This window comes from Gordionus sp. m RMFG-2023, chromosome 2 (assembly GCF_954871325.1).
Source record: "Gordionus sp. m RMFG-2023 chromosome 2, tfGorSpeb1-WG-v2, whole genome shotgun sequence".
NCBI lineage: Eukaryota > Metazoa > Nematomorpha > Gordioida > Chordodea > Parachordodidae > Gordionus > Gordionus sp. m RMFG-2023.
Genome location: NC_088776.1, coordinates 27,561,556 through 27,584,064, shown reverse-complemented (window position 1 = coordinate 27,584,064; position 22,509 = coordinate 27,561,556). Strand labels below are relative to the sequence as shown.

Below are 22,509 nucleotides of genomic sequence, written 5' to 3'. Positions count from 1 at the left end.
ATATTATATATATTGACACATTTTCAATTTTTGAAATTTAGGGTCTAGAAGAGAAGTCATCACTTAAATTATTTTTGAAATAAAAAATTAATTAAATAAATGAACATACTTATATATTATTATTTGCAAATCATAAACCAGAAATCGTAACGAAGTTTTTTTTAGCATATTTTCCTTTCTGAGCTATCATTACATTTATTATTATTAAATTTGTTTTAGATTCGCTTCTAAAATTTGATGGTTTAAGGTAGGCCTTTTTGTGCAGATAAAAATTTTACAGTTTCCTTAAATTTTAAAAGAAAAGCTAATAGTTCTTCTAGTAGATCTGATTCATAGTTTGAGATAGTGTTTCCCAATTCTTTTCAAAACGTTACTAATTAAATTTTTATTTGCCTCAGCTATGGTTTCAAGCATAATTAATATACTATGCCACCTAGGTTGGGACATTCAATTTTACCGTTTTAATATGTGTTTATCGCCAATTAGAACCAAGTATCAAAGTATAGATCAGTGCTAATATCTAGCATATCCGATGTTAGATCTATTGTACTTAGGCATTTTCTTTGATCTGCCTTGAACTCAAATTCAATCTCTATAGTTTTATATTTTAAAGCACTAATAATTTTTCTTATTCTTTAGAAAAGAAATTCAACATAAAATTTTTAATACCATCCATTGTAACCATATTATGTAAACCTTGACCCAAGCATAAGTAGTATTCATATTCACCTAATCAAATACCCTTAACATTGGGTCTCATTTTAAAAATATGTAAAAAACTTTTGGAATTTTAGATTTTCGATTGAATTCTAAAATAAAAATGATGTTAAAATAGGTATAAAAGAATTCATCAAAATCTTGATCGACATAAAAAATTTACAACAATGATGTTGGCCAATTATTAGAATAAAAATGTATAAAATATGGTATTTTTAAAAAAATAGCGTCGGCCATGAGCCGTCAATAAAAAAATCGGCGGCGCACCGGCTTAATTTTAATAAACAGTGGCGTTTTCGACGTAGAAAAAAATATCGACTGCCGGCCGACACCTAGCCAGCGCACAGGTCTAAGTATACCTACCGGTTCGGTTCTCTTCTTTTGTGATGTTCATATAACGGTTCATTTCGGTTTATTGGCTCAGTTTGAGGCTCAAAATCTAAACATTTAAACAAGACTTATTTAAAAGAGATTTTTCCATCCAAAATACTAAACTTTATGAAAGTATTTATATAATTCATATTAATCATTAATCTAATATAAATCCTAGGTTTTTTATACATAATAACTTTTGTTAATTTTAATGATTTTTATTAGCATAAAGAAATCTAAATTAATAAATTGACAATTTAACATTTTTCAACCTTTTTATATTAAACAATTACTCAAACCCGTTAATCGTCACATGGTCCGGTGTAGGATGACCGTTAGATCCCAAATCCCCGTTAATGATTGGTCGGGCATCAAGCCCATGATCTCCCATATGTCGAGTCTCAACGTCACGTGATACAGATTTAATAGGAGAAGGGAGTTTAAGACGAGATGCGCATAAGTCGCAAGATATACCATTTCCGGTATCGAGTATCTCGTTACCGGGAGCCATCTTTACACTTTTTTTATATAGTAACGAATTTAAATAATTTTTGGTAAAGTTTATGATTTCATATTATTATATTATATAAATCAATGAATAACACAAAATAAGTAATAGCTAAACAAGATTTGAGCCCCATACCTGGTATCATTAGGAAGACGTCAATAGATGTGGACTAGATAAGCCATTTAAAAAATGGTTTTAATTTGTACATTATAAGTAGGGATGTAACACAAGGGAAATTTCCTGGGATCCCTTGAAAATTTAAAATTTCTCTTATAGTTTACCCAACATTTTTTACAAAAAATTTCATAAATCTCAATCATTCTCGATAATATAATAAGCTCAACTCACGTAAGATTCAACTGAAGGAATTATTTTAATTAGCTGTAATAATTTAAAATTAAGGCATGTATAATAACTAAGGTAAGAATAAGGAGTAAAATTTTAGGTTAGAAAGATATGGGATGGGACTAGTGGTTAAATTAAAAGCTTGGGAGATATGGATTAAAGTAGGCTTAATTCATTTTTTTGATAACAAATCTGATAGGTCATGGTTCCTAGACAGATAATATAAATTAATGCTTTCGAGCTATTTATGCAATATATGAGCCTGATGTTTCAGCCTTCTCTACAATTTTGGCCCATTTGCATTTTAATAATTGTCAATAAGTTTTAGAAGCTTAATTAAAAATTGAAGTGGTGTAAAATTTTTATCAAAATATGAGGTAATAATCATCAGATTTTGAAATCTTAGACTTAGTTATTATATAATAATTTTAAACTGTGTAGATTATGTTTATCAGTTACTTTATCTTTTTCTCCAATTTAAGGCAAGGTACAAAATTGTTATATCCCTCGTCATTATAGATGCTGGCATTAAACATTTTAAGCGACAATTAGCTCAGGTTTTAGGTAAGGGTGAACCAGTGATGGGGAGGGATCGTCGACATATCAATATGACATAGATTATGGTTAGATTTTAAAACAAAAAAGGATCCAATAATGCCCTGAGGTTAGTTTAGAATGAGAGGTTTGGGTTAGGCTCCACATAAGTGTCAATATATAGGATATACAAAAATGCATTAGTACACTTAATAACTACAAAAGTAAACATTTTTGGAATAAAATAAAATGGTGTATTAAAGTAAAATAAATTTCAATTCTGGAAATTATAAAAAAAATTATTTAGTGTGGATCTAAACTATACCTTACATTCTAAACTAACTTCAGGTACTCTTGAACATTTTTCCTGATGTTATTCTAACCGTAATCACGACTCCTAAATTTATTCGTCATTCAGTGACCACTAAGACTAAGGCTCACAATTCTTTTACAACATGCCCGATATTCACCTGTTAACCAAGATTGCGAAAATTTGAAAAAAAAACATTTGAATATAAATAAAATACGATAAAAATGTATAAATATAAACACTTATTGAGTATTTTCAAAAAAATATTTAAATACAAATTTTGAAGAAAACCTTTTGCAAAAATAAATACTTTTGCAAGTCGATTTTTGTTTTACTATCACCAGGGATGCGAACCCGGCAAATATTTTGCCCGGGTTCGGTTTAAGGTTAGAAAATAGGTGGGGTTCGAACTAGGTTCAGGGTAATATTTTTGAACCCGGGTTTGGTGGGGTTCAGCTCGGGTTTAAGGATTTTTGAATTGATAAAAAAAATTCTATATTTAAATCATAAAACTAGATATAAATTTGGTATAAAAAATAAATTTTTTATTTTATTTATAGGCAAAATATTGTTAAAAATACAATATAGGTAATACAAAGCATAGTCATGTATAGATTTAAACAGAGTTGGGCAGTACCGCGAATACTTGTATCTAAGATACAAGATACTTTTATCTTGTACTCAGTATCTTATTGACATTTTAAATAAGATACTAATATCTGTATCTAAGATCCTTTATTTTGAAAAGAATCTTTTATCTTTTTCATTTTCATTTTCTTTAAAAAGATACAGATATAGATTCTTTTTAATATTCTTGTTTAAAACATTTACATATCACACAATGTAACTTTATTTTCTTCGTGAAATCTTGTATTATTTTTTCTTTATTTTTTCCCGCTATATTTTAAATATATTGATAACCAAAATTAGTTGGAAATGTTATAGGTCATAAAGATAGATAGATTAAAAATAACAACACCAAAACTAAATAAGAGAAGGATATATTTTATATGTAATATTTTTTAATTTGTAAAATGTTTAACAATCATAGTAGTGAAGATGAAATTATGGAGATGGGTTCTCCTGAATCAAATCCGAATCTTAAAATTCTAGATGGAAAATTTTATAAAGTAATTCATGTGAAAAAGAACAAGGTACAAGCTGAATGTCAATATTGCACAAGTAAAAAAGTTATTAAAGGTTCAACAAACTCCTTTACAAACTTTGTTAAACATATTAAAGTATATTATATTTTTATTTTATAATTATCAACATAATAATACCTATACTTAAGTCCCTCTTAGATAATTGTTATTAAAAATTTTTATAGAAGATGGTTGATTACAAATTAAAATCATTTTGGATACATATTTTTTAGGGGTGTGTCGATACCACTTTTTGGAGGCCGATCCGATATTCTCGATATTGAATTGATATCGGCCGATTACCGATCCGATATCATATCTAATTTTGTATTCTCTAAAGATACCAATGCTTTTAATTTTTAATATACTTTATTAGTATAACATCTATAATTTAACTATACCATAACTTATGTCACTCAAATATATTATAATGAATAAACAATTATATTATGAAATTTGAAATAAATATTTAACATTAATATAACGAAGATTTCTTTTTAAAAATACCAATATTTCCAATTTATCAGAGGTCATCTTGCGGCGATAATAACTGTCAATATCACCAGCTTCACTAAAAACAGATTCTGAAGAGAATCTCGCACACCTTTATAAACAGAATGCGCAAAAAAAATAACAATATGGCAGAATATTTATTAATTAATTATTAAACATAATAATTTTCTTTAATGCATTTTAAATTGATTAAATTTTGTAAATAAATACTGTAATGTAATTTTACTTATATTATAAATAAATAAAAGTAACTAATAAAGTTAAATTCTACTTATTATAATTATTTTATTAAGAGCCTTTTAAAATTATCTAATTATTTTATATATCAATTGTAGCTTAAATATTTTCTCTAATAAGAACTTAAAATAATTATATATAAAATATATTAGGGATGCGCCGATTTTTTATCGGATCGGATCGGGCTTTCACCCATTTTAAAATATCGGTTATCCGCCAATATTATAAAATTTGATCCGATATAAAATGGCTTCTTTAACAAAAATAAAATGTTATAAAATTTTTAAAAAAAATTATATATAAAATCATTTATTTTTATAAATAAAATCGAAATCCATTTTTATGTATATTTTTTTTTAATAATAATTATGTATTTAATATTTATAATATAAAGTTGTACATTATGATATTTTTTATATATAATTAATGATCTTGCAAGAAATATATAAAAAATTTGAAAAGATATTTACATGATATATATATATATATGATATTACAAACGCAAGAATTAATAAGTCATATTAGAAAATAAACTAATTTAAATAATACATAAAAATCACAAATAAGTAATGATAAATACTTATTAAAGATAATGAATAAAATAAAACAAGTATATTTTTTTTAGAGATGCCATTTAGCCATATACTCCGAATATAAGCTATATTTAAAACAACACAGAAAATAACCTGCAATTCTAATAAATCATTTGATTTTATTTTTTTTCTTATTTGCAAATTTTCAACTCCCATTAAATATACTACTCTCCCTTCCCTGTTTAAGCTATTAATAGGTATAAACTAATATTAAAATCCCTGGTTATTATAATTAATTTATTAATAAATATTTTATTAATTATTGCAAATAATTCTTATATGTGTTTGCTATGTTCTTCACAAATAAATAATAAAAACTGTATTTTATAAACATCTAATTTAATTGGTATTTATAATTTAAAAGGATCTTGTATTTAAGATACTCTAATTTAGTAAAAGATACAAGTATCTTTTATCTAGTATCTTTTTGATATTTTGAAAAAGATACTAGTATCTGTATCTAAGATTCATTTTTTTAAAAAGAATCTGTATCTGTATCTAGATTCTTTTCCTGGAGGACCTGCCCAACTCTGGATTTAAAAAATTTTATTTAGATGTATTTCTTTAAATTAACAATATCCAATATAATAATTTTTACTTTGACTTGTTCACTTTCATTTTCCTCTAATTAATAATCTTTGAGAATAAGTTAAAAATTAAAAATAAATGGCGTAAATAAATTTAATTGTTTAAAATTTAATAACAATCCAATAAGAATTTTTGAGAAATTTAAAAAAATTTAAAAAGTAAATAAATTAAGTTGTTTAAAACTTATTAACACTACTGGAAATTTGAAAATATTATAAAATGTCAAGTAAATTAATAATATTTGTATTTACAATTATACAAATATTTTATATTAAATTTAAACAATACACTGAACCTGGTTGAACCCGGGTTCAAATAAAATTCCCGGATTCGGTTCGGGGTTTAAATTTTATAAATGGGATTCAGGTTCGGTTTATATTTTTTCCCAAAAACCCGGATTTCTTCTCCAGATTCGGGTTCGGTTCGAACCCCTGGCTATCACATTCATTATTTGTATTATTAGATTTTTATCATAACCATTTTCTAAAATTATCGAATGTCTGCAGTAATACGTAAACATTATATATAATATATTCATTGCTGCAGTGGTTGAATATCATATTATGTAATAATTGTTAATATAATTAATATCACCGTTTTACATGTGCAGAAGAATGAAATTGCTTTAGTTATGAATTTGGTTGAGCAGATATTACATTTAGTCTTCATTATAATTGATTTTGGTAACATTTTTTTCCGCTCAAAATTGTCAAATTACATATAGTGGATGTTGCCGTTGTCACAGAATTCCTGCAAAAATATCTTATAAATTAATAGCTTAATATAGAAACTATTTTTCTTCGATTACTATAATCTTTCATATCTTCAAAAAAAGCTTGTATTTTTGTTTTCGGTAATACTCATTTTAAAAATATATAAGAATTTAAAATGGAAGATGTTAATTTTTTAGATAACTCGGGCAACAAATTTTAATAATTGTATGCTGATCTACATTTATAATTCAATTTATAATAAAAAAATAAATATTTATTCAAAAATCGTGAAATAGTGATAAATATAAAATACTTTTATTTTTTAGTATTTAAAATATAGATACTTTCTAAAATATTCAAATAAATACGAAATACAAGAAAGTATTTGCATTTAATATTTTAAATATTGTATCAGCGTTACTGCCTAAAACTATCGTCGATGATCTCTCTCCATCTATAATCCATCCTCAATTAACATCGCCAACCGACGCCCAAAATAATATAGCTTCTATAGTCCCCTCCCCTTCCTTGCAAACACCTATAATGACGAGGGATATAGCAACAATAAAAGCGCATTATGATGCTTTTCTTAAGTTAAAAATTGTTTTCCGAAGAATCTCCACACACATATAACTAGTTTTATTATTATTAGAGCATTGTTAGTTCAAAGTTATAGATTGAGTGTTTTAATCTGCCTGAGTTCCTTAAAAATTCGTGTATGAATGAATAATTGGAAATAAAAAGGGTATATATAACATTTAAATTTATATCATATAATATAATTAAATAGAATTTTAAAGAGTTCTCTCAAAAGTAAATAAGTAAAAGTATTTTAATGTGATAAATCTTGTTGGAATTTTTTTTGCCTGGTGTTCTAATTTATTTAAAGGTAAATTGTATATTATATACTTATAATCGAGTTCGCAAAAACATAAATAAATTTTGGTTTGCCTGAGATATATAAATTTTTTAAGATGATTTGTCAAGTACCTTATTTTTTCAACTTAAATTTTTTTAAATTGAAAGGCGAAAAACAAATACCTAAAGTAGATAAGACTATGTAAGCGACTAAATATTTGAAAATTTTTCATATTTTTAGATTCCATAAAGTATGCGGATTAGTGTTAATATTTGCTAGTAAATATGATATGCAAGTCAAAATATTAAATTTAAAGAATAACTACTAAATAAAAACTCATACCCACAGGTGTAGCACAAAAAGCAATCGGGGTGATAAAATTTTCCTTCGGCCGTTATAACTTCTCCACTCATGTATTGTCCGCATTTATGGCATCGGGTGCCATATTTTTGGTTGAAATGATTTTGACAATATAGAAAACCTTCTCGCACGCAAAAATTAATTTCCTTCAAAGGCGCAGAACATTCTGTTAATTTGAAAAGTATATATTATCATAATGTAGAGGAAAATAGCAATATAATATTAAAAATTGAGAATTTTTATAGGCAACAAATTTTAAAGTGCTGACATTTAAAAATCTGAGTAATGAAAATATTAATCCAATTTGAAGATTTATAACATTAATCAGTGATAATATTCAATTATTTAAATCTATATAAAATTAGGCTAAAGTTAAATGTAATTCCTTCGGTTTCTAATATTTATATAATTGTCTTAAACAGTATCCAAATGTCAATCCATATCAAATCAATAATCAACTGGCCAACCCCTTCTAATTTTGATAAAATTTGGGAAGCTGAAAACAAAATTTTAGCCCCCAATCTCTTATTACTTGAGATAAGATTAAACATTAGCCTTTACTGCTATTATATGAGTTAATAATGAATAACGAAATCTGTTTGGATATGTTTAATATTAATAACTAGTTTAATGATTAGTAATTATATTATATTTTTCATCCAACACCCACCCGCTCATACGGTGCTTTTAATTTCTTTCTGAATTTCTCGAATCTTTAATAGCTATTATTTTTATGTTTAAATTTATTTTATCTAACCTTTCAGTGACTTATTCTAAATTATTATAATTCTAGCTTTTTATTTCAATAATTTCATATAAATAACAAACAAAATAATTATCAATTATTCATATCATTTTTATTTAAAAAAAGAAGAATGTTCATAATTTTTTATTATAATTGTGTTCCTCTTTCCATAAGCATTTGGCTATAGAAAATAACCTATCGCTGGATGTCGAATTTGTCGTGGCCTGGCTAATATTTTAAAAAAGAAAAGGAATTTGCTTTTTTAAAACTTCAAAATATCTTGATTGTTGTTTTATGGCTGATAATTTTTTTTAGTGCATCCTAACTTTCATTGGTAGCTGTAGACGTTTCATCAGAATCAGAAGAATAAACTAAGAATTCTCTATGTTTCATTAAGAATACGTGATTTTTTTTATAGATGGAAGATGAATTAATAAACTTAAAAATGAGTTGACATTGTATGATACATATCAATCTTTTTATATTATTTATAATTGAAAGCTATTTCGGGTAAGCAATTATTAAAATATTAAGCATTATGTTATTTAATATATGACATGAACATAGTATCTTTTCATCATCTTAGAAGGCGCTTATAAGATTATTTGCTATTATGCTTTTTCTGAGTATTCTTCTAAAAAATTGATTACACTTTTAATATTAGTATTCTTTATAGGAATATTCATCCAATGGTAATCTTTATACTAATATTCATCCAATAACATTTAATATCCATCGCAATAAAAAATAATGTCAGCCTGTCAAAAACAATTCTAGCATCAAGGTAATTTTTACACTTTATATTTGTATTTTAATTTTAAATAGTATCATAATTATGACAGATAATAATAAGAAAACAGACAATATCTATATTTGTAATAGGAGTGTACCGATATCACTTTTTGAAGGCCGATCCGATATTACCGATATTAAATATGGGCTTATTACCGATCCGATATCATATCTCGTAAACATAATAATCGTTTTAATACTTAGTGAATACATCTACTCATCTCATATAATTTTTAATTACATCTATAATTTATACCATAAACATAAGCATGATCAATACTTTATATTCATTCATGAATCCAAAAGCAGGATTGATCCATGGGAGGGGGGGGGGAGTTAAAAATTATTTTGGGAGCTTCGCCCTCAAACTGCATTTTAAAAATTTGCCAATTTTGTGTTTTATTGGTGTCTAACCGTAGCCAACATAAATGAAAAAAATAATAGTAACAAAATTTTGGCCAAATTTATGATTAATACGCGACTGAAAGCATTATTCTAAAAATTTTATCAATGTTTAGTGAATTGTAAATTAATTCAATCCATTCGGTGTAGAAAGAAGAATAAAACTACTCCCCAAACCTCCCATTTTTTATGATCACTCAAAATAATTATTTTAATTAAATTTTTGCATACAAAATTTTGCAGAGAATTTCATTATAGATTTTATTCATTATTTACACAATAAAATAAATTTCAAAATGTATATATTTTATACATATTAATATTAAAAATTTATTCTAAATAACTATATTAAAAAAAATAGAATTACAATAAAATATGAGTAATTCTTGTGCGGTATTTAAAAAAATCTAATTTAACAATTATAATATAATTAATACAAATGAGTATATTAATAAAACAAAAAAATTCTTATTAGAGATCCGCAAAAATAGGAAAATCAGGATCGGGCTGGGTGGGGCCTAATATTTTTTAAAAAAATTCGGGCCGGGTTGGGTCGGGTTTTGGAAATTTTTTAATATATATTTTAATATATCAATTTTTTGTTAAATTTTATGTAAAATAAAAATATTTGATTTTATATATAAAAACTAGACGCCATATAACATATATCTTTTATTTTGAGTAATTATATAAATTAATTTCTATATTTAAATAAATTCGAGCCAGGCCGATAAAACTTTTTAAAAAAAAATTCGGGTTCGGGCCGGCAAAACTTTTTTAAAATAATTTCGGGCAGGTCCGGGCTTGAAAAATTAGGCCCGATGCAGATCATTAATTCTTAGTGCAAATGCAATATTTTTATTAAATATAGTGTAATATATAAATATTATGACTAAGAATTCATCATAATTACGTCTTGAATATAAAAATTTTATGACTAAGATCATATTATAATAATATAGCAATTTTAAAATTTGAATTTATAAAGAGAGGTCTACTTTTCTCTGAGATTTGACTAATTCATCTAGAAACAAATTTTTATCTAGAATAATCTCCTTATAAATATTTAATATTGCGAATCCATTTAAACGGCATTTACCGGTGCTATTTCTTAAATAGGTTTTTAAACTTTTCAAAGTTGAAAAAGACCTTTCATTAGTGCAGGTGCTAATCGGTAAGGTAGCTAAGATAAAAAGCAATTTTTTGATATTATGCAGGGAATCTAAAGTGCAATTATACATGGAAAGGGCCTGCATAGTACTCTATTCTGTCAAAATTTTTATACCAAAATTCGACATCACAAAGTAATTTATCATACGATCCTGATAATTCATCAGAATAAAACTCTGAGATTTTCTTAATATCCTCTCGCGTTTCAAGTGTATTTAGATTACCCCTGCAAAAGAAAATAAAAGCTGTTTAAAATAAAATTGTGACTAATAAATCTTTCCTTTAATTGAAATAAAAATGTATCAATAAGGGGAGTAAAAATATTTATTTTATATAAATCCTCAATCGTAGATGCATCAATATTTATGCGATTGGAATATCTAGAAACTCTAGGTTTAAAATTTTTAATCCCAAACATATTCGCGATCACCTTTACTTTCTCATTATATTTACCAAATTAAATTAATTTTCTTTTATTTAAAAATTATAAAAAATTAATTAAAATTTTTAAACTATTTAATTAGTTTAACAATATAAATTTATTATTAAATTTATAAATATCTAATTTAACTATGCGAGAAAAAATTTACAATATATTTTTATTGTTATTTAATATTTTACATATAATTTTTAATATATATTTTTAAACCTTGTTATAATTTAAAATTAAAAATTCTTATTTTTTTTTTAAATATATTTCATTTTCATATCGTATATAATTTTATTTATAAATTGAAACCATTTTTTAAATAAAATTATTTGCAATAAGGAAAAAATTTTAAAAAAAAAATTTTTTCGGAAGCCCTTCTCTACGCCCCTGGATAAATCACTTATTTATATGGTAAATCTATTTGTAATAAGTAATAAACTAATATATTATGAGATTCGAAATAAATATTTCAAAAATGAAAATACCATTGTATCAGATCGGAAAATTTTATCATAATTGGCGACGATATTTTTAAGAATATAAAGTATCGGCCCGATCAGATCAAATAAAAAAATATCGGTGCATCCCTAATAAGAGTGTAATTATTAATTTGATTTTAAAAAAAAGTAATTATTTTACATTTTATGATAATAAATTAAATATATCAAAACAAGTACTCACCATAAGAAAAATTCCATATATTTTAAGTAAGATTTAGAAGAAAACAAGATATAGTTAATTTATAAAATAATAAATATTTTTCAAAAGTATAATTTTTAACAAATTTTATTTATAACAATTATCAATAATTTAATAAATCTAACCACAGTCTTTGTCCTTTTTTAAATTTTTCATCAAATTTGGGATTTAGATATTTAATGATACTATAATACAGATAACAATATATTTCATAACCATAGTGAATTCCTATCAAAATAAAACAGTATCAATGTTTAAATTGTATGACGTAATATTGTGTATCATATGTTTGTTTATATTTTTAAAAAATCGAAAAGTTTTACTATTTTCTTCTAAAAAAAATGCTCCAATGCCATGAGAAGATGCTTCAAACCTACTCAAAACTATGCGGAGAACATTTTACCAAGGAGTGCTTTGTACCTTTCCTTATTAATAAAAACCGAACCAATCCCACAATCTAATAAATATTTGCATATTTTAATTTAGCACATTTACAATTTACCCATTTGAAACAAAAAAATTGAAAATAAACAACGATTATGACAATTGTAACTTATCTATGGTACATTCACTGTTTATTTAAACATGTTAACAATACTTATTTTAGCCCATTTACGTCAAAAAAAATCAAAAAAGTTATAAAATAACGATTATGACAATTGTCACTTTTCTATGGTACATCTTCATGAAATTTTAATTTAACATGTTTACAATCTATATTTTTACCCATTTACGTTAAAAAAATTTAAATAAGTTCAAAAATAATGATTATGATAATTGTCACTTATCTAGGGTACATCTTCACTGAAGTTTTATTTAAACATACTAGCAATACTTATTTTAACGCATTTTGGTCAAAAAATTCAAAAACTTTAAAAATAAGGATTATAACAATTGTCACTTTTCAATGGTAAATCTTCATGAAATCTTAATTTAGCATGTTTAACATCTATATTTTTACCCATTTGCAACAAAAAAATTCAAAAAATTTTATAAACAACGATTATGACATTTGTCACTTTCAATGGTAGATCTTCATGAAATTTTAATTAAGCATGTTTACAATCTATATTTTTACCCATTTGCAACAAAAAAATTCAAAAAACTTTATAAACAACGATTATGACAATTGTAACTTATATCTATGACATTTTCACTGAAATTTTATTTTAACATGTAACAATTTATATTTTTGCCCATTTACGTCAAAAAATTGTAAAAAAAACTTTAAAATAAATGATTATGACAATTGTCGATTTTATATGGTACATCCTAATTAATATTATAATTTAACATGTTAAAAATACATACTTTAGTTAAAAAAAATTAATAAGTTTAAAAATACCGATTATGATAATTGCCATATTTCCAAGGAACATCTTAATTGAATTTATAATTTAACATCTTTACAATATAAATCTTTTACCCTTTTGAGTCAAAAAATTTTAAAAATAACGAATATGACAATTGTCATATTAAATTCTTAAAAAGATCATATAAAATAACATAAATAAGTTGAATATAAATATTTAAAAAAAAATTATTTAGAAAACCCACCTCTTTTAATATACTTAAGAAATAGATACAAAAATGATAAAAAAAACTATAAAAGATTTCACTTAAAAATTGTATATTTATAATAAATTTCACAAAAGATTTCCTCAAAAAAAATACATTTACAAAGAAGATCTAAAATTTTTATCAAAATATGTTCAAAAATTTTTTGAACTTCAAGAAATATTTTTTACTTAAAATCTTGGGCGTGAAAATCACTAATAAATTGTAACAAAAATAATATTACAATAGTAGCATATCATTTTCTATTAAAAAACATCAAATAATAAATAATATGTTGCTTTCCTTTAACTAAATGCATTCGCAATATATTTATTGTTTCGCGGTAATGCGCTCGCGATAATGACTTCGCGCAAAAATATTCGCGATAAAAAATTCGCTGTAAAGTGTTCGAGTAAAAATGTTTCGCTAAAATGTATTCGCTCTAATAAATTCGCGGTTATGGTTTCACGGAAATAAATTCATGACAATGGCTTCGCGAAATTGTCTTCGCTATAAATGTTTCGCGGAGATAAATCGCAGAATTGGTTTAGCGATTTTACCTTCGCTATAAAAACTTTTCGCGATAACATTCGTGATAAAAGATTCGCGAAAATGTGTTTCGCGATAAAAGTTTTGCTGAATTGACCTGATACGGTTTTTTAACTCATTCAAAAAGTCTTCCAATTTATAGATAAAAATTTTAAAAAGAAAATATTATATTTTATAAATTGCAATTTCAAACAAAATATTTTTATCTGGGATGGGATGGGTTTTTATTTAATCGTCAACATGTTTCATTAAATCCACAATTAAGTTATGCATTTTGTTTAATTTTATATTTAAAATTTTTTTAAAAAAAATGTAATATATTAATAATAATTGCTAATATATATGTATATTATATAATTTTTTTTTTAATTTAAACATTATAAAAAAATTAATAATTATAATTTAGTAATGGAATTGTTTATTTATTGTAAGAAATTAATTCTTAATTGCTAAATAATATTATAAGATTATAGTCGTATAATCCCCAAAAATTTAAACCAATATTACATCACAATTACTCAAAAATAATTATTTGCTAAAGAAGGTATTTTTTTAAATATTTTAATAGTATTAATTAATGACTAAATAAAATAATTATCTAAAAGAATGACTAAAAAAGGGACTATAAAAATACTAAATATATATTAAATACAGATGAGGAGTGCTAAAGAAAATTCACCAGCCGGCTAATAGTTTTGATTATCACACGTCTGCCTTTCTTTTATAAATTCAAGGTTAAGTTATAATTTCAAAATATTCAGATACTTGCAAAATATTTTATTATTTGAGAATATAGAAATCAATGGAAAAATGTAAATAAGAATTTATTAGATCAAATATGTGGAATAAGATAATGACTCAAGTTAGAAGTTTGAAGTATAAAAATGTAAAAAACAAAACAAATATGGACTAATTTGAAATATTCGTCCTCTAGTCGACTAAAGTTCATATAATAATTCTTCCTCTAGTCCACGACTAAAGTTGGAAGTCTAAAGTAAAAAAATGTAAAAAACTAAACAAATATCATAATTAGTAACTAATTTGAAATCTCATCCTCTAGTAGATTCAAGTTCATAGAACTATTCGTCCTCAAATCGACACAGGTATATAATTCTTATTCACGATTCAAATTAAAAGTCTAAAGTAAAAAAAATGTAAAAAACAGAACAAATATTTTAATTAAGAACTAATTTGAAATATTCGTCCCCTAGTCGACTAAAGTTCAAAGAACTATTCGCCCTCTACTCGATTCACGTATATAATTTTTATTCAAGGCTCAAATTAGAAATCTAAAGTAAAAAAATGTAAAAAACAGAACAAATATCTTAATTAATTTGAAATATTCGTCTTCTATTCGACTCAATTATATAATTCGTATTCATGATTCAAGTTGGAATTCTAAAGTAAAAAATGTAAAACACAAAACAAATATCTTAATAATTAATTTGAAATATTTGTCCTATAATCGACTCAAGTTCATAGAACTATTCGTCTAGTCGACACAAGTATATAATTCGGGTCATTCCACATCAAATGAGCAAAAAATGAGATTTTCGGCCGACCCCTTTCGATTTTTTTAAAGTTTGGTAAGCAAAGAAAGGCTAGTGTAGTTAAGAAATAGCCAAAATTTTAGCCTCCTAACATTTATATTTTTGAAAATATTAGGGTTCAAAGTGGCAAAAATGACGTTTTTTACCATTATCTGCCTTCATTCAATTAAGCATATCTTAAAAACTACATAATTGTAAATAACGAATTTAATATCAAAATTACGTACAAAGATTCTACTTCCAATTTCCGGCTATTTTAGATAATTAAAGACTAAAAACGATTTTTTGGAAATAATACGACCTTCAATTTTTTAAAAAATTTAATAGAAATTATAAAACTCTTCTTTTATATTTATATAAAAAAATTGGTTTGGGACGCGGCCATCTTCATTCTCAAAATCGATAAAAATGTTTAGAAAAGTGTATAAATATTTTCCCGAAAGGGGGCGTCTTTGTATAAAATTATATATTAATCAGTTTTTAATGGTTTTTCTTGGACTATTTGATATAATTTAAAGGATAATTCATCTTGTAAGAGAAAATAACAATAAATGGGGCTTTCGTTCAATTATAGAAATTGTATATCAATAAAAGAAATTAAATGTATTACTTTATTTATAATTTATTATAAAAATTTTACCCATATAGCATATATTTAATGAATATTAATAAAATATATTTAACCAAGTTTATAGTTCTTGAATATATGAATCAGAATCTTGTGCATTTCATAGACGCCAAAAAATAATATCAAAATTTTCTCTACTCAAATTTTTAAAATAATTTGATACTTTTATAATATTACAAATATTAATTTATTATTATTATGAAATTATATACAAAATAAAAGTATTATCATAAAATAACCTAAAACAATATAAATATTGGATCGGATTTTCTAAAATCGGCATAGCCTTACTAAATTAGAATAACAATAAATAAGTGTTTCAATCAATAAAATAAATAAAAATTTTAAAATTGATTAATCATTCAATAATACATGCTCACTATATTAATTCATTTTTTAATCAATTTATTGGTATGTTGATTTCTATCAACACCTAACCTCAAGCCTGGAAAAACTATAGACGAATATACAGTTAAAATTGTACAAGAATTTTATTGTATGACGAAATAAACAGAATCATGCCAGGCAAGAAAGATTGCGTTTCGATTTAGACCAAAGACGGAAAAAAGAATACCATACATAAGAGATTAATTTTAGATAATTTGAAAGAAATTCATATATTTTTTAAAGAAATGAGGCCTGGTGTTAAAATTGGTTTTTCGAAATTTGCAAGCATTCGCTCAAAGATTGTATACTCGTTGGAGGTAGTGGTACACATGTATGTGATTGCAGCTACCACCAAAATTTTAAATTAATGATCATTAGATCTAATTTACCTAATTTAATTAATGATATGTTGCCCTTTAAAACATAAAAACATATTTTACACTTAATAATTTGTAATTCGCCTCAACCATCCAGTTTATATGGGCAAATGTGATAATTGTCCAGGGTCAACACATTTACGCGATCAAATAGAAATATTGTTTCGTTCTAAGGACATCGAATTTATAACATACAAACAATGGCTATCCGTAGATAGAACCACTCTTGAAACAATAACCAAACCAGTAGGTGAATATATCAATGCCTTTTTTGAAAAAATGGAATCTTTATTACTCTATTTTTTTATTTCAACGCAACAATCGTTGTATCAAAACAATCTAAAATTGAACTTAGACGAAGACCAATATTTAATTTTATGTGATTTTTAAGAAAACTATAGCTTTATACTTCAGGATGAAGTACAAAATTATCATTGGAATAGGGCTCAATCCACTGCTCACCCTTTTGTTATATATTATAAAGATAATTTTGCCAATATTTGTTGCCTAAATTATGTAATGATATCCGAATCTTTGCAACACAATACAATAGCAGTACATAATTTCAAAAAAAACATTGGTAAATTTTTTAATTAATAAAATTTGTAGGCCAAATAAAATTTTTTATTTTTCCGATGATAAAAATCGTAAAAATTTTATTAATATTTGCCATCATGAGATGGATTTAGTATAGGCGAAATGGCATTTTTCTGCTATAGCACACGGGGATGGGATTGGTGGCACAGTTAAAAGATTAGCCGCTAGAGCTAGTTTACAAGGCCTTACTCAAAGTAAATAACCACATCATATGAATTGTACGAGTTAAATAAAGGAAATATTAATGTCATTTATTTTGAATATATGACCAAAATAAATTATGATTACGAAGATCTATTACTTAGGGAAAGATTTTTCAAAAACTAGATCTATACCTGGAACACACAAAATACACACCTTGATTCCAACAGATCTACATCAATTTAAAAGTAAAATGTATTCCAATTCAATAGAAAGTACTATAGAATAGTTATCATATAATGATGAAAGTATAATTATTGAAGAAATATCAGGATACCTAACGTATCCTTATGATTCTAATTGGGTTAGCTTTGCTTTAGTGAAAAATTAAAAGAGCATATAAAGTTTTTAACCCATCCGGACCTTCTAATTCCTTTACATTTCCAAGTATAGACCACACTCTTTACTTGCCCAAATGTCATATTTTACATTAGTTTCACTGTTAAATGCTACTGGCCGTAGTTATACATTGTTGTCACAAGAAAGTAAATGCGCTACCAAAAAATTAGAATCTTTTAAAAGTGAGTTTATTAGATTTTTAAATTTAAATTATATCAATTTTTTTAATATTTAGGGCTCCATATATGAAATGCACAAGATTCTGATTCATATATTCAAGAACTCGAAACTTAATTGAACATATTTTATTAATATTCATTAAATATGTTATATGCGCAAAAAATTTTATAATAAATTATAAATAAAGTAATAAATTGAATTTATCGATAGACAATTTCTATAATTGAATGAAAGCCCATTTATTGTTATTTTCACTTACAAGATGAATAATCCTTTAAATTATATCAAATAGTCCAAGAAAAACCATTAAAAACTGATTAATATATAATTTTATACAAAGACGCCCCCTTTCGGGACAATATTTATACACATTTCTAAACATTTTTATCGATTTTGAGAATGAAGATGGCCGCGTCCCAGATTAATTTTTTTTTATAAATATAAAGGAAGAGTTTAATAATTTCTATTAAATTTTTTTTAAAAATTGAAGGTCGTATTATTTCCAAAAAATTGTTTTGTCCTTATATATTAAATAAGACCGGAAATTGGGAAAAAAATTTAAAATATTTTTTATCTAAAAGTAGAATCTTTGTACGTAATTTTGATATTAAATTTGTTATTTACAATTATGCAGTTTTTAGGATATGCTTAATTGAATGAAGGCAGATAATGGTAAAAATACGTCATTTTTGCCACTTTGAACCCTAATATCTCCAAAAATATAAATGATACGAGGCTAAAATTTTGGCTATTTCTCAACTACACTACCCTTTCTTTGCTTACCAAATTTTAAAAAAATCGAAGGGGGTCGGCCGAATCGTGGTTGATTTGTCATAAAATGACCCATTCTTATTCACGACTCAAAAGTAAAAAAAAATGTAAAAAACATAACAAATATCTTAACTAATAACTAATTTGAAATATTCGTCTTCTAGTCGACTCAGTTCATAGAACTATTAGTCCTCTAGTAGACTCAAGTTCATAGAACTATTCGTCCTCTAGTAGACTCAAATTCATAGAACTATTCATCTTCTAGTCGACTCAAGTATATAATTAGTATTCACGACTTAAGTTGGAAGTCTAAAGTAAAAAATGTAAAAAACAGAACAAATATCTTAATTAATAATAACTAATTTAAAATATTCATCCTCTAAGGTATTCACGACTCAAGTTGGAAGTGTAAAGTAAAAAACAACAAATATCTTAATTAATATTAACCAATTTGAAATCGTCCTCTAGTCTTCTCAAGTTAACGCGACAGATTCGTCCTCTAGTCGATTCAAGTATATAGACTTGAGGTTCACCACTTAAGCTAGTCGACTAATTCAACTAACGACAGGTGAACTCGACTTTTTAACAACACTGAATATATATTAATATTTATTCCAATTTTTTAATTTCCTAACCATCTTTAAATGGATTATTTTATCATGAATTTATTTATATAAATAAATATTTGCATTTATATGATAATTTATTTTTATTTTTACAATCTTTAATTTTCTTGACCATCTTAAAAATTTAATTTTTATGCATTCTTTGATCATGAATTTATTTATATAAATAAATATAACTCCTAATATTTTATGAAATGTTATTCAGCTTCTATATAATTAATGTCTGTTGTAGGAATTTTAAGAAATGATATTACTTTTATTTAAATGATATCTGATTAAGAGAAAGCAATTTTTTTTAAGTAAAGATATTAAGATACTTCATGGATAATATTAGTTCCAATTTTAGTCAGTTATAAAGAAATAAGGTATTTAGGGTTATTTAAATATTAATTTAATTATAAATAATTATAACAAATAAAATTTAACTAGATATTTCTCATAATAGGAAAATTACTAAATTTTAAATACTTTATTTTGTTCAACTATTAAAATATAAAACCCTTGATAAAAACAAATTTCAAATAATCACGCTAAAAATAAATAAATACTAAAAGATATTAAATTATTATACATCTATGTATTGTATATAATATATATTATTTAATGAATTTAGCTTTATGAATCTAAAAATAATTTAATAAACATATAAAATATAAGTTATTAACAAGATATTTATAGTTATATTATATAAAATAATAAATAAATATCTCTCTAAATTAGAACTTGAAGATTGTGAAACTGATATTATAATTTTTGGACACATTTTACATTTGGTAAGAATAGAATTAGTTTACTAAATTTATGATGCTACGATTATTTATTATATTTGGGCCATGGTAATGTTTATTCATAATCAGATGATGATGAAATAATAACATCCATGCTTACACTCTACAGATAGTGGCTGGTTTAAATGATAAAGGAAACAGATAATTAAAAAATTACCTTTTTTTCTTAAAAAATTTGGATTAATATTAAATTTATTTTCCAGTGAATGAAAATAAGAAAATTTCCTAAAATTGAATGAACTTAAAAAACGAACGCGTTCGTCAAATAAAGGGAACGTGTTCACGTTCAAAGTTCGGCAAAAATAAACGGAACATCATTCATCATTTTTTTTCAAAAAAACGAACTTCGTTAATGAACGCGTTGGTTTATAACATTACTAGTAGATAGCCCGTCAAAAATGACGGGGAATGAAAATTTTCTCTTACTTTTATGCATGTTACCTGTTGAAAATAATATCCAATTTTTATTCTTCTTACCCCTACATGTTCAAATTGATTAAACTTATTGTTCAAGGATAAATTAATACTAGCAGCCCGTCAAGAATAACGGGGAATCAGAATTTTTTCTTTATTTGATAATGAGGGAATCAGATTACTCCTGATGATGGATGGATATTAACCTATCTCAGGTGTGAATCAGAAATTTACCTTTATTTTGATGAGGATTGATTCCGAAATTTCCATTATTTTTATTTAATGAAGTGTATATATTTAGTACCTTCAATATGAACAAATTGGGACATATGTCTGAAATATAATTTTTTTATTATATCAATTTCATATCAGAAAAAATTGTCATTATTTGTACAATAAAAAAAATTTTTGAATGCATAAGGCCTTTATATGAAAATAATTGAAAGTAAATCGACTATTTATCGGATATCGATTATAATATCTCAAAAAATTGTCTTAAAAATCTTTTCAACTACATTTTTATACATTATTATTTGTATTTATATCTAAAAATTTAATATTGCCCAGCAGTATTGTTACACGACTCGATTTGAGCAGATTTAAAAATGACTAACTAAATTATTTTATCTAAAATATTACGCAGGCCTGAGAATTTTGCCCATAGATGGGACAAAGGTTTGGAAATCTATTAGCAAAATCTCGAGGCTTAGGCAATATTTTAAATAAAATATTGAGTCAGCCGTTTTAAAAATCGGCTCAAATCGTCTTTGACAACACCATTGTTAGGCTAGCGTTTTGTATGGCAATAATAAATAGAAAAAATAAGGTAGACAATGTCCTCATCTACTAGATTAAAAATTTTAGATCATAAATTACAAATATTAATGTAAAAAAATGTAGCTAAAAATATTTATTGTGCATATTAAAGACATTTTTGAATAGACTCCAAAGCCCGGTTCGTAAAAAAATTTCTATTGATCGTTTTGCCCAGCCCGATAAAATTTTACGAAAAGTCAGGCCCGTCCAAGCCTGTTAAAATTTTATGAAATCCTTCATGCCTAATATCTATATCTTATTTTATCCCAATGTCAATAAATGGTTCTTATATCTCTCCTCTATTGCTATCTATTTCTACAACAACCGTTTTATAAATCAATATTTAATATCTGTATACAGATATATGTATTTGTAATTGAATCATATCATAATTAACTTGTTTAATTTTTGTGAATTTATTATAATATTTTTTAGATTTAGTATTTTAGTTAGACAACTCTTAAATTATAATAAAATAATTTATTTTTAAATAGTACTAATCAAAATCAAAATATAGGTTTGTTAGGCCCAGCCTGTTGTATTTTTATTTTAATTTGCAATGTAAAATTTTGTAATTACTTCTCATCAAAATAAAAGCAGATTTCTGATTCATGCCTCATAAAATAGGCCAATTTCTGACACCCATCAACAAATAAGGTAAAAATTTCTGATTCCTCAGTCATTCTTGAAGGACTAT

At 24.8% G+C, this 22,509-nt stretch overlaps 1 protein-coding gene across 2 annotated transcripts in view; it reads right to left on the bottom strand.

The window, feature by feature from the left end:
- Positions 1 to 22,509, bottom strand: part of LOC135923181 (actin-binding LIM protein 1-like) — a 69,566-nt gene that overhangs the window by 32,766 nt on the left and 14,291 nt on the right. For both annotated transcript variants that reach the window (XM_065457789.1, XM_065457788.1), the window contains exons 3-4: positions 7,777 to 7,960; positions 1,389 to 1,607 (exon numbers count right to left, since the gene is read on the bottom strand). In XM_065457789.1, the coding sequence (XP_065313861.1) occupies positions 1,389 to 1,607; positions 7,777 to 7,960 (403 nt within the window). The remainder of the gene's footprint in view (positions 1 to 1,388; positions 1,608 to 7,776; positions 7,961 to 22,509) is intronic.